The sequence below is a fragment of the Malania oleifera genome, chromosome 9 (genome assembly GCF_029873635.1).
Source record: "Malania oleifera isolate guangnan ecotype guangnan chromosome 9, ASM2987363v1, whole genome shotgun sequence".
Lineage (NCBI taxonomy): Eukaryota > Viridiplantae > Streptophyta > Magnoliopsida > Santalales > Ximeniaceae > Malania > Malania oleifera.
The window spans coordinates 80863794-80889994 of record NC_080425.1 but is presented as its reverse complement, the minus strand read 5'-3'; the positions used below and the strand labels follow the sequence as shown (position 1 = coordinate 80889994).

The 26201-nt window shown below is 37.3% G+C and overlaps 2 protein-coding genes and 1 long non-coding RNA gene across 4 annotated transcripts; 2 read left to right on the top strand and 1 right to left on the bottom strand.

The window, feature by feature from the left end:
* The first annotated feature begins 781 nt into the window (after nucleotides 1-781).
* LOC131164754 (uncharacterized) lies at nucleotides 782-8324 on the top strand. Its single transcript, XR_009139336.1, has 3 exons — nucleotides 782-1398; nucleotides 4722-4906; nucleotides 8227-8324. It is a non-coding gene; the product is annotated as an uncharacterized LOC131164754 (long non-coding RNA).
* A 5119-nt stretch (nucleotides 8325-13443) lies between these two features.
* LOC131164753 (GDSL esterase/lipase APG) lies at nucleotides 13444-15146 on the top strand. Its single transcript, XM_058122183.1, has 4 exons — nucleotides 13444-13816; nucleotides 13914-14044; nucleotides 14272-14505; nucleotides 14623-15146. Exons 1-4 carry the CDS (start codon nucleotides 13561-13563, stop codon nucleotides 15073-15075), a joined length of 1074 nt encoding a protein of 357 aa, XP_057978166.1. The 5' UTR covers nucleotides 13444-13560; the 3' UTR covers nucleotides 15076-15146.
* A 5909-nt stretch (nucleotides 15147-21055) lies between these two features.
* Nucleotides 21056-25743, bottom strand: LOC131164260 (polyadenylate-binding protein 6-like). Of its 2 annotated transcripts, none has more exons than XM_058121310.1 (8): nucleotides 25381-25743; nucleotides 24149-24458; nucleotides 22986-23245; nucleotides 22592-22888; nucleotides 22184-22482; nucleotides 22026-22082; nucleotides 21597-21821; nucleotides 21056-21439 (listed from the first exon to the last, which is right to left on the bottom strand). In XM_058121310.1, the coding sequence occupies exons 1-8, from the start codon at nucleotides 25616-25618 to the stop codon at nucleotides 21242-21244; spliced, it is 1884 nt and encodes a 627-aa protein (XP_057977293.1). In that variant the 5' UTR covers nucleotides 25619-25743; the 3' UTR covers nucleotides 21056-21241. The 2 variants fall into 2 exon arrangements, with proteins under 2 accessions (XP_057977293.1, XP_057977294.1); XM_058121311.1 differs by lacking the exon at nucleotides 25381-25743 and adding an exon at nucleotides 25090-25351.
* Nucleotides 25744-26201: the final 458 nt, after the last annotated feature.

The window sequence follows — 26201 nt, the reverse complement described above, 5'->3', positions numbered from 1 at the left end:
TATCAATGATGGGTAAAATTAATTTTTTGTTCTTAGATTTGATATATTTTTTATTTTCTTTCTCAAGATTTTTTAATATTTTTTTTTTCTTTTTTTAATATTTTTTGAGCTCCAAAAGATACCTAAAGAAAAGATGAAGAGAAAACAATATAGTTTCTCACCTCTTTTGTTATATAGTTAGCATAAGAAAGGGATAAGAGAAAAGAAATAGAGAGAAAAAAGCTGGGCATTTTTTCCTCCCCTGAATTCAAGAGAAATTGTACAAAAATACTAAAACAACTTCAAAAATGTAATCCTATGTGGCTATTTTTGCAAATGGTAATAAACTTTTGTATTTCTCCGGTGTTTCTCTCCACTTTCTCTCATTAAACTAGACAATGTAAACTTTTTTTCTTTTCGCTTCTCTCCTACCAAACAGACTATTGCTGCATATGTACGATGCACATTCTAAACTACAACATTCTTTTTTCTGGTTCTAAGGGAGGCATACTGTTCCATAGGCTAATCCATCCCCTACTCAATATTTAGTAGCTTATAAGCATTTCCCACTTTGTCTCACCCTAGTTGCTTAATTAACATATACCATTTGGGCTTTAGCCTCACAAATTCAAAAAACCTAACCAATCTGTGCTTTGCTAATATCCTGGCTTCTCCATTTATTTCATAGTGTATAGCTTTAGTCCCACATTGGAATGTTAGGATAACCTCACTCTCTTGTATAGTTATATATATACATCTCCAAGTTGTAAGCAATATACACCAAGTGAGATTCACTTCCTCTTATAAAGTTCTCTCTCTTTTACTTTCTTCTTGGTATCATAGCAAGATTGGGTTCCTTGTTTAAGGTCCGGGTTCTCCATTGAGTCGTATGCTCTGCACTCGCCACATATGTGGAGCTTGTGCATCAGAAAACTTCATTGGTAGTAAGTTGAGTCGTATGCTCTGTACTTGCCACCTTTAGTGGATCTTGTACATCAGAAAACTCAGTTTGCCATTTTCTCGGTACCCTTCGGCGACTTTCCCGGAGACTTCGATGACATTTTCGGCAGCTTTCCCAGTGAATTTTTGGTGGCTCTAGCGATTCTAATGCCTTTTTGGGCAACTTTTTGGCAGCTCTAACAACTTTTTCGGCGACTCTAATGACTTTTTCGATAGCTTTCCGGTGAATTTCTGGCAACTTCCTAGTGAATTTCCAGCATTTTCGGTAACTTTTTTGCCATCTCTAGCGCCTTTTCAGACAACTTTCAGTGACTTCTCCAACAACTTTCTGGTGTCTCCATCAGCTTTTTCGGCGACTTTCTAGAAATTTCTGGTTACTTCGTCGGCAACTTTCTGGCGTCTCCAACAACTTTCCGACCCTTTCCTTGCCATATAAAGCATGCCTATTTCTATTGTCAGGTATAGTTGTAGTAATGTATTGTGCTTATTACATGTCTAAAGAAAATTATGTCTAACAAAATGGGACTTAAGCACTCCATTGTGACCCCCCACTTCCCTAGGAAATTACCTGGTGTAATTTAGTACAATCATTCACTCTCTATTTTTTCCGACCACTCTTTCAGCAACTTGCTTTGCTGCAGTATTACTTTTGCAACCTATTCCTCTTCTTTAACCCGCGTGTATGACCATTGAATAATTGCTGAATTTTGGAAGTAACTGAAATTTTTTATTTTGATCCATATTTGAAATCAACATACTATATCATTGGTTGTTGGTTGGTTTGACAAATTCAAAAGTAAAATTGAAATATGATTTTGAATATCACAGTTGAAAGGTATTTTGCTAAAGTGGTAAGTTTTATAAAATCAAATCTCTGAAATTATATCTCAAGGAATAAAATCTGTTTTTGAATATAAAAGGGTATGAAATTTTTTAATCAATCTTACTCTAACTTTACAAGCTGATCTTGAGCATCATCAAGGAATTGAACTTTGGATAAATATCGACTTTACTTGGTTGTTAATCAATATTATTTTATTTAAGTGATTGTTGAAGGTTGATTGATTGCTGAAAATAAATTTGCTGGTCTTAATATTTAACAAAAAGGAAATTGTAAAACAAAAATAGTAAAGAAATTTTAAAATCCCAATTCACACCCCCTACTTGGGAGTACACCTTACTTCTCAACTCAGGGTCTCCCCCATTAGTAAGTAACAAAATATCGAGTGGAAAGATGTCGGTCTTTGGTAGACCTCCTGAGTGGAACATCTGGTGGTATCTCTGGTACTGTCAACTGATCATAAGTCTCATCCTGTAAGGGAACTTTGGTATCACTTGGACCCTGCTAGTCACTGTGAACATAATGTTCAACCTGTGCTAGCAACTTTATCAAAGGAGCAGGATCCAAGTCAATCAAACCATCACAATATCATGTATGATTTGATCTTCCATAAACACAAGATCTCAGCTTCTCACAAGTTTCTTATCAACTAGATCATACTACCTGTAGCCAAACTCATCGAGGCTATAGCCTAGGAAGATACACTGTTGAGTCTTCACATCCAGCTTAGACCTCTTATCTTTGGGAATATGCATAAATGCCTTACATCCAAAGACACGCAAATGATCATAAGAAACATCTTTGTCAATCCAAACCCTGTCTAGTACATCAAAGTGAAGAGGAACACATGGTGTGAGATTAAGAACATGTACTAATGTACTCAAAGCCTCCCCCTAAAAGGAGTTTGGCAATTATGATTATGAAAGCAAGCACCTTACTCTTTCAACCAGTGTTTTGTTCATTCTTTTAGTTAAACCATTCAACTGGGGAGTCTTCAGAAGTATCCTTTGATGCCAAATACCCTATTGCTTGCAATATTCATCAAAAGGACCCAAATACTCTCCCCCATTATTCGTTATGATGCACATCAACTTCTTCTGAGTTTGTCTCTCAATTGAAACCTAAAGCTACTTAAACACATCCAATATCTGATCTTTTATTTTCAAGGTATATACCCATAACTTCCTTGAATGATCATCTATGAAGGTCACAAAGTAAAGGCAACCACCAAGTGTTCTAGTCTTCATAGGGCCACAAACATATGAATATACAAGATCAAGTATACCTGACTTTCTTGTGGAAGGGGAACTCTTGAAGGAGACTATGTTTTGCTTCCCTGCCAAACAATGTGTGCAATTTTTCAAAGGTGCACTCTTCATCCCAGATAGAAGACTCTTCTTGGCCAAAATTGCCAAGCCTTTCTCACTCATGTGGGCAAATATCTCATGCCACAACTCTACTGAAACCTCATCAACCATTGCATTAATAATGTTATTGGAGAGTTTTTCCTGCAAGATGTACAAGGTAGAAAACTTATGTGCTCGAGCAACAACCATAGCACCTCTAGTGAACTTCCACTGACCATTGCAAAAGGTGTTGCAATACGCATCATCATCAAGTTTACCTACAGAAATCAAGTTCAAATGGATGTCAAGAATATGCTTCACATCTCTAAGAACTAACTTCATGTCATTACTCATCTCCAAGCACACATATCCAATACCAACTATTTTGGCCAAGCCACCATTGCCCATCTTCACTGTCCTAAGTCATCGGCTATATAGGACATGAATAAATCATGTCAAGATGTAACATGAGTTGAGGCACCACTATCAATCACCCAACTGGTCTTATGGCATGCAAAATTAATGACATCATCATCATAAATAGTGAAGAAGTCTCCTAAAGTAGTGATGGCAACTCGATCATCATTCTTGTCATCGTCATTCTTCGTATCCTTCCCTTTCTCTTTGTTATCTTTCTTCAACTGTTTGCAATATTTTCTTATGTGCCCTTTCAAGCCCTAATGATGACACTCAACATTAGAAAAAAATGTTGGACTTGTTTCCATTTTTATCTCTATTCTTTGGACCTCTGCACTTACTCCTCCCCCTTCTTTCTGTAACCAAAACTTTTGACTGTGAAGAGGTTCCTTGTGATTTTCTTCTCATCTCTTCATCCAATACACTAATTTTAGCCATATGCATATTGATTACATCATTTGGAGCCGAGTTAAATAATGACATTCTAAATGTCTCCCAAGAGTCCGACAATGGACCAAGTAAACAAAAATCCTAAACCTCATCATCAAACTTTGTAACGACCTCAAAATTTACATCATTTTTTTTATTTTATTTATATGAACTACTCTCATACCCCTTGCTATGAAACTTGAGCCTTGAAGGCACCGGGATAAATCTGAATATAAAATCATATCTATGCAACGAAAACGTAATCCATACATCCATACACACAATATAATACCAGAAATCTATATTTCCAAACCATACTATATAATACATCTCTCTCCAAAATATCTGCCCCAGAATACAAAACCCTACACAAACTTACCCTCTAAACCAGGGTAATCAATGTACTCTCTATCCGCAAGTCTGATCTACTCGTCCAGCTGGCTCACTTGAAAAATGTTAAAGTCATGGGGTGAGTCGACGCTCAGTAAGTGGAAATATGCTCTTACTAGTATATGGCAACTAAGTTAGGAATAATGTTTAAATAGAAACTGAACTATAATATAATAGTAAATTTGTAAAGCATATCTTTCTTTTCGTAGTTTAAAATATAACTGTATCATTTGTATTTTCTACTTTTTATACTGCTAATATCATACTATACTCAACATATACTGTAAAACTGTATATATATACATAATTGTGCTTTATCCCTAGAACTCTGTATGTCATGATTTGACCGCTCATGACAGGGTTGTGCGGCCAGTAGGCCGGACTTAATCTGGTCGGACCTCCATATAAGTCAATATACTCTACACTACCTCAGCCCAGCCAAACTGCATACTCTCTGAGGCGCGGGACTAGCTGCTACCTCGTCAAACCAGCCCCCTCCACCCAACGAACTGGGGAGCTGTATACTCTCCGAGTACGGTCGAAGGTACCCACACACTATCTGAGATATGTGGTTGCACTTTATCTGTATCTAGCAACGGTACCGTGCTCTGTATTCTTTATCTGTATTTCTCTGTTATTTTCCTTAGGAATCTGATACTATATATATACATATATACTCTTTTACTATTTTCATCATGTTTTCAAAATTACCATAACGCTATCTTTCTATACTGTAAATACTGTAATCTCTATATACTGTATCTATAGCTTCTTGATGCTATCTCTGTATATCTGGCTGTATACTCTGTCTATATACTCTGTATGTTATGGTAATAGGAAACGTGGTAAACTATAAATACTGTATATACTGTTCTATATAAAGCTGTAATATATATTGATCTGAGTAAAACTGTAATATACTATTCAGGATAAATATCTGTGATATACCGATCTGTATAAAACTATAACATACTGATCTGAGTAAACATCTGTATACATATATATATATATATATATATATATCTGTTTTGTGAAACTATTTGAATAAAAGATGTATATGTACGAATAACTTTCTGTATAATCTCTGTGAATATATGGCTATATCTGTATGCTCCGTATAACTTCATATACTAGAAAAACTGTAATATACTATCTATATTTGTGTATTCAGTATAGTATGATATACTATAAAAACTATATTAGTTCTTCATCATATAAATATCTACTCATGCCACACAAGCATTTAAAACTCATATTCTGTAAAACGGGGTAATAGCTGGTATATACATATGTGTAAAATCTCTGATAACATTATAAAAATTCCAAGCATAGCATATTTTCCTTACCTTATCTCTGAAAAGTCCCTACTGTACTCTAACCCTATACTCGCAAGGTTCTCCACTTAACACCCTAAAAATCAAATCTCCCAGAACAAAACATCAGTATTTCTTCGTGTATTGTATTTCTTATAACTGAGGAAAAGACAAATACTGAATAAAATGTCTTACCCTGAGAGTGGGACGAAATCCAAACCAACTCCACCAACGATCAGTTTTAGCAGACTTGCAAAGAACTTCGCTAGGAGCGTCGTGGTGGCTTCAGATCATCGATTCGACATAAACGGACCCGAAATCGAAGAGAGAAAGAAAGAGGGATGTAAAGAGAGAGGGGAGAGGGTTTCAGTGCAAGTTTGGCGTAAAAATCCGGGTTTTCACTATTTATAGAGCAGGATTCGTCGACAAGACACGTCACCTCGTCGACGAGTCCTTTAATAATTTCGTTGACGAAATTACTTCCTTGTTGACGAATTTTAGACTATCCAAAAACCCTTCTCGGTATCTTCTCGTCGACGAAACTTGTCCTCGTCGATGAGCTCCTCTTATATCCTCATCGACGAATCCCCTGTGTTTGTCGACGAGATGTTAAAAAAAATTCTTTGGGTTATTACATTCTCCCCTCCTTATAAAATTTCGTCCTTGAAATTTACTATCTGTAATATCTTCTGTCATCCAATAAAAGCAAATGGTCTACTTATTTTATTACTTACCTTCACTTATAGTGTAGGAATATCGTGGTTACATTATATGTTTTAGGAGATTGCATATATAAAACTAAAAACTATCTACTAACTAAATCCATATATGTACCTGCAAAAGAAACTTATCTAACTATTATACTTTATGTAGTGACTCGAAGAATAATATTATTTTAATAATAAAGAGGGAGAAAAATAGAAACAGGAACATAAGGAGGCAGTAGAATTCGTTAACGAGCGCATAAGGAAATTCTTCGACGAATACAGGGTTTCGTCGACGAGCACATAAGGAAATTCGTCGACAAAGCTACGTCTCATCGACGAGAAAATACCGAGAGACGGATTTAGGCTACTCTAAATTTCGTCGACAAATACAGGGATTCATCGATGAATACAGGGATTCGTCGACGAATTTACTGAAGGATTCGTCGACGAAGTTACGTGTCTCGTCGATGAATCTAGCTTTATAAATAGCTAAAAATCGGATTTTTATCCATTTTCAACGTCGCTCTCTCTCTCTCTCTCTCTCTCTCTCTCTCTCTCTCTCTCTACGCCCCTCTCTCACTTCTCTCTTCGTTTCCATGCCTATTCCTCGCCAGATCGAAGATCTGAAGCCACCACGACATTCTTGGCAGAATTTTCTTTAAGTTTGCTAGGACAAATCGTCAGTGGGATCGAGTTGGAATTCATCCCAAATTCAAGATAAGGTCTTTTAGCCCATTTTTGGCCTTCTGACAGTTATAGGAAATGATGTAGGTAAAGAAATAAAGATATTCTGTTCTGACAAATGTTGTTTTCAGGGTGTTGTGTAGGAGGCCCTGTAGGTGTTAGACCAGTATACCATAGGGGCTTTTCAATAGTTAGGTAAGAGAAATATGTTATGCTAGGTATTTTTTAAAATAGTATACAATTTATTAAATTATGAAAATTATGTATTAAAGTATGGTGTGGCTTGAGAATATGAATATAGTATGGAGATATATTTTATGAATTTCAGTACCATGATTTTATGAATTTCAGTACCATGATTTTATGAGTTTCAGTACCATGATTTTATGAATTTCAGTACCATGATTATACAAATTTTAGTACCATGATTATGCGAATTTCAGTATTATAATTATGCAGTTTCAATGTTATGAATATATAGTTCTCAGTATTATGACGTATGAATTACAGTGCAGTTTATGCAGTATCATGGTTATTACGATCATTTCAGAATCATGATAATTCAAATAGTTATATATAGAAACATATTATATAGTATCAGACCCTATTGGATTATGCAACTACAGAGCACGGTACCGTTGCTATAGATATAATGTTATGTTATGAATGCAACCACCTATTTAGATAATACGTGGTAGTAGGTCGATCACCTAGGCCGTAGACGTGGACAAACTCTCCATCAGATATGGGTTGAGGTGGGCAGATCAGACCGATGGAGTATAGTGATTTATTCCTAGTTGGCCAGGCAAGGTAAATTCCGCCTACGGGCCGTACAACCCTGTCATGAGAGGTTAAATCATGACACACAGTTATCCATAGGGAAATTTTTCAGTTACTATTACATATGTATAGATTTACAGAAACTGAGAACATACTTATGTATAATAGAAGTATTTTGAATAGTAACCTATAATACTGTTATATTAAGCAACATGGAAAGGGAGTGAATTTTATTACTTGTACTGTATTTACATATTCAGTTATACATGGTTATATGAAAACAAATTTTCATAATACTGTAGCTCATTTGCCACATACTAGTAATAGCATATTTCGTCTTACTAAGCGTTGGCTCATCCCAGTGTTGAATCATTTTTCAGGTGATCCAGGTAGGTGAGCAGACCAGGCTCGCAGATAGAGGGGCTTCAGTAGTGCCTTGTCAGTGAAGTGAGTATTGTGGAGGATTTTTGTATATTCCAGTATAGTTTAGGGTATTTTGGGAAACAGATATATGTGTATATTTTGGGAAAACATGTTAGTACTCCAGTATTGGTATTATATATAATTATGTATGGACATGTTTATTTGATTTCTACTTCTTTCTGCTTAGGCTAATGATTGGGTTTACCCTTAATATGGTATCAGAGCATGTAGATTATCATAGTGTATATATATATATATATATATAACCTAGTTTATTAAGCAGGTTGTTACACTTTACCTGATTACCTTTATACCTCCTGGAACAACTCGGGTATTTCTGTCTGATCTGCTCCTCAGGCTCCCAAGAAACTTCCTCTATAGCATGATTCTTCCACACAACTTTTACTAATTGAATTTCTTTGGTGCACAGTACTTGTGTCTTTCTGTCTAAAATCTATACTGGTATTTCTTCATAAGTTAGTGAATTCTTAAGCTCTATCTCTGCATAGCTGATTATGTGGGATGGGTCTGGGACGTATTTCCTTAACATAGTAACATGAAACACGTCATGAATTCGAGTCAAAGCTGGCGGCAAAGCTGGCCTATAGGCAACTAGCCCTATTCTCTCCAGTATCTCAAAAGGGCCAATATACATAGGACTCAACTTGCCATTCTTTCCAAACCTCATAACTCCTTTTAGAGGAGCTATCTTCAAAAATACTCGATCTCCCACATCAAATTCTAACTCTCGGCGGCGAGTATTTGCGTAACTTTTTTGCCGATTCTATGCTGTACTGATTCTTTCTCTAATCAATTAGACCTCTCTGGATCCAAAACTCGCCTTTCACCTACTTTATCCTAAAAAAGAGGAGAACAACATCTCCTGCCATACAATGCCTCGTAGGGTGTCATGCCGATGCTAGCCTGGTAGCTGTTATTATACGCAAATTCAACTAGCGGTAGAAATTGAATCCAGCTGCCCCCAAAATCCAGCACGCAAGCACGAAGCATATCTTCTAAGATCTGAATCGTCCTCTTAGTCTGACCATATGTTTGAGGGTGGAAAGCAGTGCTAAAATCTAACTGGTACCCATAGCCTCCTGAAAACTTTTCCAGAATCGTGAAGTAAACCGAGGATCTAGGTCGGAGACTATGGATACCAACACACCATGGACGCGAACTATCTCCTGAACGTATATTTTTATCAGTCTGTCCATGGAGTAGCCAACTTTAATAGGGATGAAATAGGCGATCTTCGTCAAACGATCAACAACCACCCAAATCGCATTCAACCCCTGTCACACTGATGGTAACCCCGTAACAAAATCCATAGAAACATGCTCCCATTTCCATTCTGGAATGAACAACGGCTGGCACGTCAAGCACTACTGTACAAACTCGGCTATGAACCTCCTCCAATATGGTTCTCCTGATCTTAGTATCTGTAGGAACACATAGCCTAGTATGGAATCGCAGGGCTTCATCATTTAATATGCTGAATTCCTCCTCCTGACCATCCCGTACTCTAACCATTACCTCTGCCAACTCCACATCATCACCCTGAGCTGCTTTAATCCTCTCATGGGAATACATGAGTCTTCTCTAGTCTCAAATAGAGGCATACAATCAGCGATTATCTTCAAGAAATAGAATTTCTCGGCATAAATCAACTTCTACAAAAATTAAAGAAAGATTTTACCAAAACAGATGCTATTGTTTACGAGCTGAAAAAACAACAACAAATGCTCAGAATCCAATCTCCACCATTTACAATGAAGATTCACGTGTCATGAACATCTTTATAAAATTTCAGCTCAATCGGAGAACAAATACTTGTTGATCAGAGCTATTAATCAAGACTGGACAGCTTTCTCTCTATGTGATGGCAGAAAAACCAAGGCTACCATTCACGGTCTGAAAACCAAAACCGAATGCTCCGTTCACAATGAAGCTTCACGTGTCATGAACATTTTTGTAAATTTTCAATTCAGTCGAACCACGAATGCTTGTTGATCAGAGCAATTGATCAAGACTGGACAACTCTCTCTCTCTGTGGCGGCCGCGGTTCTCTTTTCTTTTTCTTGCTCATTTTCTGATTGTTCACCATACTTTGCAACAGCAAAGGATAGGGTTTAATCCTATTCTTCCAAATGGGTCTCCACACATGAGCTCATATTGGGTAAGTTTGGACCATCCTCACTTAGGAGGGAAACCCAACCCAACATCATTTAGGGTTCCTATTCAATGAAATGGCACCATTTTCTAAGTTCTTTTTTTTTTTTCTGATTCCTCATTTAGGGTTCCAAAGGGGTCTTCACACATAAGCTCATATTGGGCAAGTTTGGACCATCCTCACTTAGGTGGGAAACCCAACCCAACATCATTTAGGGTTCCTATTCAACGAAATGGCACCATTTTCTAAGTTCTTTTTTTTTTTTTCTTTTTTATGATTCCTCATTTAGGGTTTCAAATGGGTCTCCACACATGAGCTCATATTGGGCAAGTTTGGACCATCCTCACTTAGGAGGGAACCCAACCCAACATCATTTAGGGTTCCTATTCAACGAAATGGCACCATTTTCTAAGTTCCTTTTTTTTTTTTTTCTGATTCCTCATTTAGGTTCTGTCAATCTGTCAACTCTTTTTAATCTTTTTATTTAAGGGAAACATGTTGGCTGAGTTGCAAGCGCAGGGGTTGATGAGGATGGTAACCCAGCCACCTTGGGTCCCTCAACCCCACCAGTTAATATTCAGAAGGGAATATGGCATATGGGTGGTCACCCCATTTTGGTAGGCACCCTTCAATATGATCCTTCCCCATTAATACCAACACACCCTAAACTTAAACCCTGAATTTTATTATTATTATTATTATGAAAAATTGAATTGACTTCACGAATTTCAATTCTTTTCTGTTATAGAATTGAATAAATGAATATATTGTATAAAATAAGGTAGGATACAAAATAAAGAGACAAAGTTCCTTCAAATTTTGACTGGGGAAACTATGAGGTTTTTGTAATATGACATTATTTTTTATTTACACATTAGAAATCAACCAATTGATGAATTGAATTCACATGTATCTCCTAAAACAATACCCTATCCAATGGCCATCTTAGGACATTTACTAGAGAAAATCCCTAAGGACATGAAATAAATCATTGGAACTCCCTCTTGTTTAGTGCAGAATTAATTAAAATGTAATGTACAACACACATATTATTATTATTATAACACACATATTTTTCTCAATTTTTTGTGTTAAGAATTCCACTTGTCAGTTTGTCTCACATTAAAAAATTTGAGTGGATGATGGGTGTTGATATACATGATTGAGCCTAAAACCCGATAGGCTTAATCAGACAATAGGGGAAACAATACCCTAACCAATGGCCATCTTAGGGCATTTACTAGAGAAAATCCCTAAAGACATCAAATAAATCATTGGAACTCCCTCTTGTTTAGTGCAGAATTAATTAAAATGTAATGTACAACATACATATTATTATTATTATTATTATTATTATTATTATTATTATTATTATTATTATTATTATTACACACATATTTTCTCAATTTTTTGTGTTGAGAATTCCACTTGTGAGTCACAATATAAAATTTGAGTAGATGATGGGTGTTAATATACATGATTGAGCCTAAAACTTGATAAACTTAACTAGACAATAAGGAACGGGTCTTATTGGATTAATGACTAGCCCTACAGACCAACACGTGTCATTTTCAGTGTATTTTGTCTTTACTCATACACTTTCCGAAAAAACTTCCCAGAAGGTCACCAATCCCAAAATTACTCCAAATCAAGCACATTTAATCGTGGAGTTCTTATGAGAAGGTTACCGAAAAGAAAGATGCACCTTATTGGTATGAGTAGTAACATCTAATCTTTTTAAGTTTTTCTTCCACGGGGTATCACATTCTCTCTCACTTATAGAATGCAATGTCCTTGTTGCAAATCCACATTTCCAAACTCAAGTGATGTGAATCTCATCACACTTCCAGCTGGGTAATTGCTCTGATACCATTTTGTAATGCCTCAACCTAGGTCCAGCAGGGAGCGCTGCGTCTTTCCTCCTTCTCTTGGATCAGCAACAAGGGGGTAGGCCTTATTGGACTAATGACTAGCCTCACAGACCAACACGTGTCCTTTTTAATGTGTTTTGTCCTCACTCACATACTTTCCGAGAAAACTTTCCCGAAGGTCACCCATTCCAAAATTACTCCAAGTCAAGTACGCTTAACCGTGGAATTCTTATGGGAAGACTCCTGAAAAGAAATGTGTACCTTTTTTTTTAAAAAAAGGAGGGTGACACCTCCATTTATTTATTGATATACCTTCACTTTTTTTTTTAAATGTGCACCTTATTAATATGTGTAGTAGCATCTAATCTTTATAAATCTTTCTTTCACGGAATATCACAATTCATGGACTCCTCCAGTCCTAACATTTTGACCAAGAGGTTTCATTGAAATTAATAAGGAATCCATTTTTTGTGTTTGGTTATTGAGAAAAATATTAAAAAAAAAAAAAAAAACATTGGAAGTCAAGTAAATTCTTAATTTTGCACACCATTAACATTTAAATTTCTTTCTTTTTAATTACATTAGAAATTTTTTTTAATGTGTGCGCGTTTAATTCAATAAAAATTTGACTTTCTTCTGATTTTGTTTTTCTACCTTCTTCTCAAACAAAATCCTTCCTCCAAATGGATCAGTAATTTCAAAATTTTAAATTTATCAAAAATCTAGTCAAAAAATAATTCATGTTGATAGATACATTTTATTTGGTAAACCCTGTAAGGGTCATTATCAGATTAGAAGGAACTAGGCAGTGAATTTGGCAGCAGGGGCCTCAAATTAAACTCCATCACATGCAGCTTTCCCATGGCTTCAAGTTTTCAACACCCAGTGTCTACCTCATTCATTATCCTCTCAACCACCATGCCTAACCTAATAGTTGAGAGTGCAGAAACTCATTATGAATCAGCTCCGTGTCTTCATAATGCGAAAGAGCAGGAAGAAAAATATCCTTAATATTCTAAACTTTTCGAGCTACGACGCATTCAAATTTGCATTGATACCATGCATAATGCATGCCTTAAATGCCGCCTTAACTACTTCAGTGACTCTCATTAAATGGCTTCTCAGCTTCCATCCTCCTCCTTTACTCAAGGCTTCGAGTGGGTCAAGTGCAGCTTTCCCTTATAAGGTCTAATTCTCGGCTCAAGCCTTCTCATTAATCGCCAGCACCATTGTTACAGGGGAAGAAGATGAGTAGTGTTTGGTTAAGAGGAGGATTGCTTTTGGTTGTAGCACTGGCTTTGATCATAGTAGGTGGAGATGGGCAAGAGTCCACAACGCTTGTTCCGGCCATCATCACGTTCGGCGATTCAGCGGTGGACGTAGGGAATAATGACTATATTGCTACTATCTACAAGGCTAACTACCCTCCTTATGGCAGAGATTTTGTAAATCACAAGCCCACTGGGAGGTTTTGCAATGGAAAACTGGCCACTGATATCACTGGTAATTATTGTTCAACTACAAGCAGCTATAGTCTTTTTGCATTTTCTTGTGACAGATCTTGAAGTAGTGATCTTTTGTTTTGAATTTGTGATTGCAGCTGATACTCTGGGTTTTACCACTTACCCACCAGCATATCTTAGCCCACAGGCATCAGGGAAGAACCTCCTCATTGGAGCCAACTTTGCTTCAGCTGCAGCTGGTTACGATGACAAAACAGCCGTCCTAAATGTAAGAACATATGCACGTAATGCTCATTTTTGTGAAAGAGAAAAAATAAAAAAGAAAGAAAACTTGTAGTGTCAATTAGGATAACAAATTGGGGGTGGTTTGTCTCCATTTTCTTGGCATACGAACAGAGGCTCTCTTAATGAAGTTTGGTCTGTAACCACAAATTCAACTTTTGAATTTTTTTTTTCTTTTTTTAACTTTCGTTGCTGAGATTCTATACATGGCAGCATGCGATTCCATTGTCGCAGCAATTGCAGTATTTCAAGGAGTACCAAGGAAAGCTTGCAAAGGTAACAGGCAGTAGCAAAGCAGCATCCATCATCAAGGATGCTCTGTATATAGTAAGTGCTGGAAGTAGTGATTTCCTTCAGAACTACTATATTAATCCTTTCCTCTACAAAGTCTACACTCCGGATCAGTACTCATCAATCCTTGTCAACACTTTCTCGAGCTTTGTTAAGGTACATATCTTGCCATTCTTCCTTCTTTTTTTTTCATACCCCTAGTTTGATAAAGAATGTACAGAAAATGACTATTTGGTCTAATTAGAGAGCTGAATATATTGCTCATATAAACAGGATTTGTATGGGCTGGGAGCTAGGAAAATTGGGGTGACTTCACTCCCGCCATTGGGTTGCCTTCCTTTAGCCATCACTCTGTTTGGATTTCACGAGAAAGGGTGCATTTCAAGGATCAATGGCGATGCCCAAGGATTCAACAAGAAGGTCAACTCGGCTGCATCAAAACTTCAGAAGCAACTTCCTGGCCTTAAGATTGCTGTTTTTGACATTTTCAAGCCTCTCTATGACCTTGTCAAGTCTCCCTCAAACTATGGTTTCGCAGAAGCTGGGAGGGGCTGCTGTGGAACTGGGACTCTGGAGACAACCACATTGTTGTGCAACCCCAAGTCCGTAGGAACTTGCAGGAATGCCACTCAGTATGTGTTTTGGGACAGTGTCCACCCATCCGAGGCCGCTAATCAGGTTCTAGCTGATGCATTGATTACCCAAGGCATCTCCCTAATTGGGTAAAGGATGTATCTCTCTCTCTCTCTGTATAATGTTCCGAGACTGTTACTATAACGATCTACTTAATTTTCATATATATATATATATATATATATATGTATTTTTACATAATCAAAATCACATCAACAAATTCAGCCGATTATAACTCACCTGAACTCGTGGGTATCATGGATATGTCAGAAACACAATACGAAAGCGTAAGCAGTAGTAAACACAAAATTATATACATATCAAAACACCAACGGTACAATACCAGAGTTTTTTAGATCCACCACATAATTACCTACAACCCAAAGGAAATTCTAGGGTCAGTTCCCATAAAATACATCCGATCCTATCAAAACACTTACTCTTTATAAAAGGCAGGTCAACTGTATCTATCTCAACGAAACTTTATCCGCTCTCCTATCAGAGGCTCCTGAAAAGTTCATAAAATTTGGGATGAGACACCTCTTAGTAAGGGAAATAAACTAATACTAGTATGTTACAACATGAGTAATTTTGTGTTATACATAAAATTTTATATATATATATATATATATATATATATATATATATATAAACATATTCAATAAAATTGTATGTATCATTTTTGGGAAAAACATGTATAATCATAACATAGTAAAACATACTGGATTTTCGCAAGCATAATTTATCTCATAATAATAATAATAATACAAAAATCACCCTGGTAGATTAGCTGTTTGTTGTCATGTATTACCTCCATATGACTGGGTTGTGTGATCCGAATGCGAGACCTAACAATGTTTGACCGACCACTACAAAGTCAAAAGTACAATCTTTAAGTACGATGGGTCTGTCAGACCTAGTCTGTACACCATGGGCGTCCACACTTCTTAAAATCATATCGACTATCCGTCCTCACGCTACTCCGTACAGTAGCGTTAACATAATATCATAATAATCATGAACACATAACAGCGATATCGTGCAAGTGCTAGCCTAAACCAAACCAACAAGGTTCTAATAACATATAATATATAATCAAATTGTGATACATGAATATTTCATACTATTAATTGTCAAATCAACATCATCACATCATTTTGCACATATATATATATATATATCATGAAAATCATCGGCTCGTACGCCGGCATTTCATATTTTACCATAACTCGGCCCGTACGTCACCAAATCATATCCATAGTTCGGTCCGTACGCCGGCAAATCATATCCATAGTTCGGTCCGTACGCCGGCAAATCATATCCATATCATTATCACATTCCTAGAAAACAGTCATTCATCATAAATTTTACTTATACCACACAAAATGGGTATTACGTACATTCCGAATATATCGCCATTTTTAGTAGAATTTTCCAACATATTACATAATTAAATATATAAATACATGTATTTCCCTAAAAAAAATACTATAACATTATACTTATTTTTCATAAAGTATCTAACTTAGTTTATTCCCCTACCTGATTATTTAAAAGCCCCTAAGATAAACAGTCCCGCACCCGCAGGATTCCTCATTCAACATCATAAAAATGATATTTCTCATAACTAAATTTTAGTATTTTTACGCGTACTACACTTTTTACAACTACAGGGAAGGCCAAATACTGAGTAAAAATCTTACCCTGAATTTGGGATGAATTCCAAGCTTATTCCACCAACGATTCACTTCAGCAGATATATAAAGAACTTCCCTAAGAGTGTCGTGGTGGCTTCGGATCGTCGATCCGGCGGCAAACAGACCAAGAAATTAAGAGAGAAGTGTGGAGGGACGAAGGGAGGTGAGAGAGAGGGTTTAGGCGTCATATTTCAACTTAAAAGTGAAGTTTAACCTATTTATACACTGGCCTTCGTCGACAAGCCACGACACCTCGTCGACTAGGTCATGAAGACAATTCGTCGATGAACTCTCCCCTCGTCTACGAAATTCAGAATTTATTAAAACATCCTCTTGGTACTTTCTCGTCGATGAAATGCTTACTCGTTGACGAGACCTTCTTGTTCTCTCGTCAACGAATTCCATGTGTTCGTCGACGAGGACCTGGTTAATTATTTCTTTTAATTCCCTTTTTCCTCATTCTTCCATTTTAAAATATTTAAATATTTGGGTCACTATATTCTCCCCTCCTTATAAAAATTTCGTCCTCAAAATTTGCCATTCATCATCCCTTAAAAGAAAAATGGTCTACTTATTTTATAACTTACCCTCACTTATGGCAGAGAAATACCATGGTTACATTCCGAGTCCTGAGAAATTACATAAACAAAATAAAATCCTCCCAAAACTAAAATACCACTTACTAATTTAAACTATTACATGTACCTGCAAAAGAAATATTACCTAATTATTTACATTTTATCCTGGTTAAACTTCTTGAAATAAATGCGGATACTTCTATCTTATTTGTTCCTCGGACTCCCAAGAAGTCTCTTCTACCGCATGATTTCTCTACAAAACTTTTACCAGAGGAATCTTCTTATTATGTAACACTTGTACTTTCCTATCCAGAATCTGTATTAGCACCTCCTCATATACTAGTGAATCACTGAGTTCTAATTCAACATAGTTGATAATATGATAAGGGTCTAGGACGTATTTTCTCAACATAGATATGTAGAATACGTCGTGAATTCTGGATAACGCAGGTGGCAAAGTTAGTCTGTAGGCCATCGGTCCCACTTTCTCTAGGATTTCAAATGGACTAGTAAACCTAGGGCTAAGTTTACCCTACCTCCAGAACCTCATAACCCCTTTCAACGGAATTATTTTCAAAAATACATGATCACCAACATCAAATTCTAAATTCTTATGGCGATTATCAGCATAACTCTTCTGTCGGCTCTGAGCTGCAATGATTCTCTCTCTATTGAGTTAAACCTTATCACGCGCTTGTTGAATAAGCTCTGGTCCCATTACTCGCCGCTCACCCACTTCATCCCAAAATAAAGGAGAACGACATCTTCTACCATATAGAGTCTCAAACAATGTCATGTCAATGTTGGTATGATAATTGTTATTATATGCAAATTCCACCAGCGGCATGAATTGAGTCCAACTAACCCCAAAATCTAATACGCATGCTCGGAGCATATCTTCTAGTATCTGTATCATCCTCTCAGTTTGCTCGTCTGACTAAGGATGGAATGTCGTGCTAAACAATAACTGAGACCCCAAGGCTTCCTGTAAACTCTTCCAAAAACAAGACGTGAAACGCGGGTCTCGATCTAACACAATAGATACTGGAACTCCGTGAGAACGAACTATCTCCTGAATGTAAATCTCTTCCAAATGGTCGAGGGAGTAGCTGATCTTGATAAGTAAAAAATGGGCGGTCTTAGTTAAACGGTTAACAATCACCCAAATGGCATTATGGTCATGCGATGCCGAAGGCAGTCCTAACACAAAATACATAGATATATGATCTCACTTCCACTCTAGGATAAATACTGGCTGAAATTGCCCTGCCGGCCTCTATTGCTTAGCTTTCACCTGCTGACACGTCAAACATTGGGCTACATACTCGACAATTTCTTTCTTCATACCACTCCACCAGTACGAATCTTCTAGATCCCTATACATCTTCGTACTACTAGGATGAACTGTGTACAAAGATCTATGAGTCTCCTCTAAAATAGTTTTTTTGATCTCAGTATTGGCAAGAATGCATAATTTGGAACGGAACCGCAAAGCTCAATCGTCTGCAACACTGAATTCCTCCCCCTAACCACTCTGCACTCTATCCATCACCTCAACTAATTCTGGGTCTTCTTTCTGAGCAACTTTAATTCTTTCCTACAGAGTAGGTTGCACTGCTTAAACTGGCAATGTGAACCTGAGAACCACTCTCAACTAATTCGATGTCGAGTCTCTCCAGATCCATCATGATCGGATAGTGGATCTCCATAGCCCTTAACACTGATTCCCTCGATTTCCTACTTAACGCATCAGCTACCATGTTTTCTTTCCCCATGTGATAACTGATGGTACAATCGAAATGCTTAATTAGATCCAATCACCTTCTCTGTCTCATATTCAGTTCCTTCTAAGTGAAAAAGTACTTTAAACTCTTGTGGTCGGAAAAAATCTCACACCACTCGCCATATAGGTAATGCCTCCAAATTTTTAATGCGTGTACTACTACAGCCAATTCAAGATCATGGGTAGGGTAGTTCTTCTCATATTCTTTCAACTATCTAGAAGCATACGCCACCACCCTGTCATGCTACATCAACACACAGCCAAGTCCTTTTAAGGACGCATCACTATAAATGACATAACCCTCACCCCCGACGAGATGATCAATACTAGTGTTGTGACTAGCCTCTGTTTCAATTCTTAAAAACTATGCTCACAGTTGTCGTCCCACTCAAATCTGACATTCTTCCCAGTTAGTCGTGTCAAAAGCCTTGATAATGTCGAGAATCCCTCAACGAAACGACGGTAATACCCAGCTAGCTCCTAGAAACTCCTAATCTCTTGGACATTCCTCGGTCTAGCCCAATTCACTACCACCTCAATCTTACTAGGATTCATAGAAATACTATCTCCAAAAATAACATGTCCCAAAAATATCATGATGATCATGAATACATAGCAGCGGTACCGTGCAAGTGCTAGCCTAAACCAAGCCAACCAAGTTATGATAACATATAGCATATAATCAAATTATGATGCATGGATATTTCATACTATTAATTGCTAAATCAACATCATCACATCATTTTGCACATATATATATATATATATATATATATATATATATATCATGAAAATCATCGGCCCGTACGCTGGCATTTCATATTTTACCATAGTTCGGCCCGTACGCCGACAAATCATATCCATAGCTCGGTCCGTACGCTGACAAATCATATCCATATCATTATCACATTCCCAAAAAACAGTAATTCATCATAAATTTATTCATGTCACACAAAATGGGTATTACGTACATTTCGAATATATCGTCATTTTCAGCAGTATTTTCCAACATATTACATAATTAAATATATAAATACATATATTTTCCTGAAATCAAATACTATAACATTATACTTATTTTTCATAAAGCATTTACCTTAGTTTATTCCCTTACCTGATTTTTGAAAAGTCCCCAAGATAAACAGTCCTGCACCTGCAAGATTTCTCGTTCAACACCCTGAAAATGATATTCCCCATAACTAAACTTCAATATTTCTACACATACTCCACTTTCTACAACTACAGGGAAGGCCAAATACTGAGTAAAAACCTTACCTTGAATTTGTGATGAATTCCAAGCTCATTCCACCGACGATTCCACTCCAGCAAATATGCAGAGAACTTCCCCAAAAGTATCGTGGTGGCTTCGGATCGTCGATCTGGCGGCAAATGGACCTAGAAATTAAGGGAGAAGGGTGGAGGGACGAAGGGAGGTGAGAGAGAGGGTTTGGGCGTCAGATTTCAGCCTAAAAATGAAGTTTAACCTATTTATACACTGGTCTTCGTTGACGAGTCACGTCACCTCGTCAATGAAATTCAGAATTTGCCAAAACATACTCTCGGTACTTTTTCGTCAACGAAATGCCCCCTCATCGACAAGACGCTCTTGTTCTCTCGTCGATGAATTCCCCCTCATTAATTATTTTTTTTAATTCTCTTTTTCCTCCTTCCATTTTAAAATATTTAAATATTTGGGTCACTACAGTTACTGCTTTCGTCCTACCATTTTGAAAAACGGCACAAATGGTCAAGACTAAAATGGATCAGAAATCTGCGGGAAAACCTATATCCAAGATAATGGAGGGGAAAAAAACGAATCAAAAGGACTTGTTGTTTAACAATAGAGTTGGGTGTGTTTATTTTTCAGAATGATTTTATGTTTTGTTCCAACATCTCGACAAATCAAAACAAACATGTAAGATTCTAAGTTTGTTTTACCTTCCATCAGCAAATCTCAGCAATAAGAAAATTAAAAAATTTTAAAAGAGCTTAAAGTAATCAACAGGGACAGCAAAGGAGAGCAACATCATTAGTAGAAGTCGTATTAAATTGTTCCATGTAAAGCAAGACGCAGTCATGCAAAAGAAATAGTGCAATCACCTAGTTAGAAGGTATTTACAGTGTATGGTCTATTTCACATATCAGTAGTTTCAAAAACATCAAGAGGCTTAAAGCAATATTCGAACATTGTCAAGAAGTGCTCAGTAGTTCAAGCAGCGGGCAGACTTGACTGGCAGACCAGTAGCAGCATCGGCACCGGTTGATGAATTTGTCTCCTTCAGCACCTGAACAGCCTTTTCAACATGTGCAGCCAACGTTTTTGGTGACTTAAGCAGCTTGATTACATCGGAGTTGTTCATTTCCAACAGCATTCCTGTTATCTTAGCTGCACAGTTGGGCTTTATTGTGGGTGGGGGAGAGCAGGTGTTAGTTCAATTGTTAGCAACACACAAAGCTAAAGAGATAGTTACATGAGAACTTGCATGACATAGTTATACGCCCTTCCATTAAAAAAATTTAGAATTTAAAGAAAAACAACATTTTGTGTTCACAAACCTGAAGGTTCTCAACGAGAGGGTGGAGAAGTTCCCCAATGTTCTTGCAGCTACCAGGGGAAGATGCTGCAGTGGTACTTCTTGCAGTTGCTGCAGGTCCTTTAGATGAGGCTTCTGCAGGGCCACCTCTGATTTTCCCTTGCTTCCTGGAGCCAAACTTCTGCCCCCCAGGATTCCCACGGTTGAAATCTTGGATAGGAGCACTAGAGTTGGTGTATGCCATGGACTGGATAAAGAATAAGGGAAATAATTAAACAGAAGCACTAGTTAAAATCATACGATCACCTACACGAGAGAGACAGACACACAAACATGGTGTTTGCTAGAGCCAGGAGATACCCTTTTCTAGGAAATCAAGGGGAGTTGATATAAAAATAACTGGACACAAGTTTATTAAGAAAAAAATTGAAAATGAAAAAAAAAAACATACATGAGGATGATAAACCCATTCCCTGGGATTCCCTTGCTGAGTTTGTCTCATTGGAATCTGCAATTGTATCATCATAAGTAATGTTGAATGAATATCATAATTAGAAGAACAATGGTAACAGAAAACTAGTCACATGGTAAACCGGAGGCTTTCCATACATATGTAGGATAATGTGGCTGGCAACTCTGTGTTGCGGAAGGGTATAGTCCCCCCATATTCCTGCAAAAGGGCTGGTACATGATTGGCTGGTATGAATTCATGTGTGAGAGAAGGCTTGGAGGGCAAGGAGGTAAAATACAACCAGGTGAACGAGATCGAAGGGAAAGGTAATCCTGGCTGGAAGGAAAGAGAGATGGTACAGAGTTGTTTTGAGCATAGTGACTCTGCAGCATCCTACGACGATCTTCCCTACGCTGCGCTATAGCCACATACAGAGATCTTCCCTGGAAACTAGTTCCTGTAAAAATAAATAATAATAATAATAAATAAATAAATAAAAGGAACCCATTACACAAGCACATTGGTTACATTCTTGTATACATGCAAGAGAGATCAGCGATGTTTACCATGGAGTGTATCCAAAGCCCTCTTTGCTTCTTCTGGAGAGGAGAAGCTCACAAAACCAAATCCTTTACTCATTCCATTATCACTGCACATCACTTTTGCCGAAAGTACTTGTCCACAGCCACTGAAGTGTTCCCGTAATTTGTTGTCATCGACAGAAACGTCGATATTCTTCACATAAAGATTTGAAGCTTTTGATTTCTCAGTGTGACACTTGAGCATCAGCTCGCGCTCACGTTTCAAGAGCTCTTCCCTCTCAGCTTTCTTCTGAGCTCTTCCTACAAACAAATTCTTTGATCCTGGTCCACAAAACAACAATAATTGTCATAGCCAGATCCAGTAATTCTTAAAGTAGATTTATATGAAGTATTAAAGAACAAATTGGATTTGTTTTACCTAAAGGTACACCATTCAAGGCCTCCACAGCCTTCTTTGCTTCTTCTGGCAACTCAAAGTTGATGAACCCAAAACCTCTCGATTTCCCAGCGCCATCCTTCATGATGGCAACACTGCAAACCTTCCCAAATTCTGAAAACTTGTCTCGAAGAATATCTTCAGTCCAATCTTCACACAGATGCTTCACATACAGATTTGTAAATGTTTTCTCTTCAATGGCTGCTTTCCTCTCACTCTTCTTGACAAATTTAGACACATGTCTAGATAAATCCGAAGAACCAAGTTTGCAATAATAATATCACAAAACCATGATTAGCAATAAGGCACATCCAAGAAAGAACTTGAAAAATACAGAAAATTAGCAATAATCATACTGGAAATCAATCCAGCGAGAAAATAAACAACAGGAAACGAGGGGTAAGAAACTTGTTTCAGATGTAGCGAAGCTTAGAAGCAATAGGAGTCTCCTGAAACAAGAACTCAGAATAATAAATGTCAGGCATTAAGGAAAAAGAGTTAAGAGGATCTTATACTGGCTTGGGATTGCGCACAGAGGCGATGTGGTATGGTACCGATCGCACACCAACAAGAAACTACAAATACAAGTCAGTCCACTTCTTTGTTGAAAAAAAAAACATGGGGAAAAAAGCTATAAAATTATGTTTGAAAAGTTTATATCACTGAGAACCTAAGAAATATAAAACCTTAGGGTTCTGAGAAATACAAATAACTGATTGAATTTTACATTTATTAGAAACAAGAAAGTAAGAAGCGTAAAGAATTAGGGTTCTGTTTTCCCTTAATCCTTTGTTTCCTTGCCAACTTGGTGCGGGGAAAACATTAATCAACTTCAAGGCACTTTCTACGAAGGATTAACACATGCTTATCAAATTGAAAAAGATAAGCAATCACTCACAAAAGCATCTAGAATCTAGACAATGATCGATACAAAGCTTGGGTAATTGTTATCTTCAGCAAAGATGATCCTCTTAATGACAAGAAACAGTTATCAAGAAAACAGTTTGTTCTCTTCAACAAAGATTTACCAATCAAGAAGCCCTGGCTGATACGTACATTGATCAGAGCATTCTATCTTGGATAGAACTGAGAGCAGAGCAAATAAACAGCGAACGAACAAAAAACAAAGAAAATAGAGGACTTACAACTTCTTCCCTTCAAGCATTGAATCATGGAGAGCATTGAGAGCAGCCGTGGCAGACTGCTCCGAATCAAACTGAACAAAGCCAAAACCCTTACTCTTCCCATTTTCCTCAGCTACTTTGCAAGAAAGTATAGTGCCAAAGTTGCAGAAAATGCCCTGTAAGCAGGCACTTGTGACCGATGGATCTAGGTTCTTGATGAAGAGATTTCCAATACCAGTTTTCCTTGAAAGAGGATCTCTCTGAGACCACATCATCCTCATAGGTTTCCCTTTCAGTTTAGTGTGGTTTAGACAAGCTAGAGCTTTGGCAGCTGATTAAAACAGAGGGGCACATTCTAAGTTAAACATTTTTTAATAAATAATTAAAACAGATGAAGCTGAACAAATCAGAATTTGCACGAAATAGAAAGAGATAAAACCCTAATTGAAATCTAATTAAGGAATAAAACAATTTGGTTTCAAAAAAATTCACAATTTATTCGAAGTGCAGGAACTAGGAAGTGAAAGAAAGCAAGAGAAACACAGGAAAAATATTTTCCTAAACAGTAGACTGGCTTGGGGAAGAAGAACAAAAACAAGACAAATAAGGAGTACCAAAGTCTCATAAACAAGAAACACGTTTATACATTAAATTTAGGGGTGTTTACACAATTAGAGTAGAACAGAAGAGAGGGGAAAACGTTTTTTTATCGAGGATTTGAGGCTATAAAGTGAAAGAAAGCATAACAAACGACACCCATTTCTCAAAAGAAAACAAACAAAAAATTGGAAAATAGCAAGTTTACAATGCACCATTAACAACAGAAAACGAAGATTTCAGGAAACGCGCACTCAGAAGGAAAAACAAAGCAGGAAAATTTAACAAATATATGCTTTAAGGCACACAAACTTAAAGAAAGAGAAGGCAAACACGGAATTTTTTCACAGCAAGAAGACACTAACCACCAAAATCGTAGTTAACATGAGAAAAGTGAAGAACGAAAAAATGAGAACAAAGCATTGCAGAGCAGTGCAGAAATTTTCCTTCCTATGGGCCCAAAGCACAAGAAGCCAGCAAAGAAGAACAAGAACTGAGCCTTTAATCACAACCCATACGTTCACAAGCAATGAAGTGAACTAGTACCCAAGTCATCATTAAGAACAAAGAAACCAAGAAAGATAAGCAGCATCCAAGATTGCGTTATCAAGCAGACAACCAAGAAAAATGAGAATCAGAGGGAGGATAACGCATACCATCGGAGTGAGAGCCGAAGTTGAGGTAAGCGTAACACAGAGATTTCCTCGACACGAGGTCCTTGCAGAGGCTAACAGATGGTGCCAAACCCACTTCGCTAAATGCTTTCTCAAGGTCCACCTCCGTCACTTCTGGGTCCAGATCTCCCACGTACAGCGAGCAATTCTGCGGAGGATGAGACGGCTGCAGCGTCGCTGCAGGTGGCGGGGGCGGTGGCTGCGCCACTAGTGCCGGCATTTTTCCTTCAAATTCACAAACTTAGAGAGAGAGAGAGAGAGAGAGAGAGGGAGAGGGAGAGGGATGACGATGATGATGATAATGATGATGCAAATGAGGGTTTAAGAGAAAGATGATGCTGATGCGAATGAGGGTTTAAGATTCCGTACTCTTATATCAGCAGCTCGGAGGGAGAGAGAGAGAGAGAGAGAGAGGTTGTTATAACTGTCATTGGCGGCAGGGACACCTTTACTGTACGGTACACGGTACCGTACGGAAAAATCGTGTTGGGAAGAAGCAGAGCCGCTGCGAGATTCAGACGCGTCATTCTTGAAATAAGGAAGCAAACGGTGTCGTTTGGACTAACGAAAGTTCTGAACAACATCCACTTCCTCTTAAATAAAATAAAATATAAATTATATTAAAATCTATTGAAATGGATTGAGATTCAATTCCAAACGCAAAAATTATACTTCCAAAATATAACATTATTTTTCTTATAATTTTGTATAAAAATTTATAATTGAATAACCAAAACAATGTCAGCAAAGATGATTCTCTATATGCATTATCACAATTTTAATTTTTTTTATCTTATGTAACA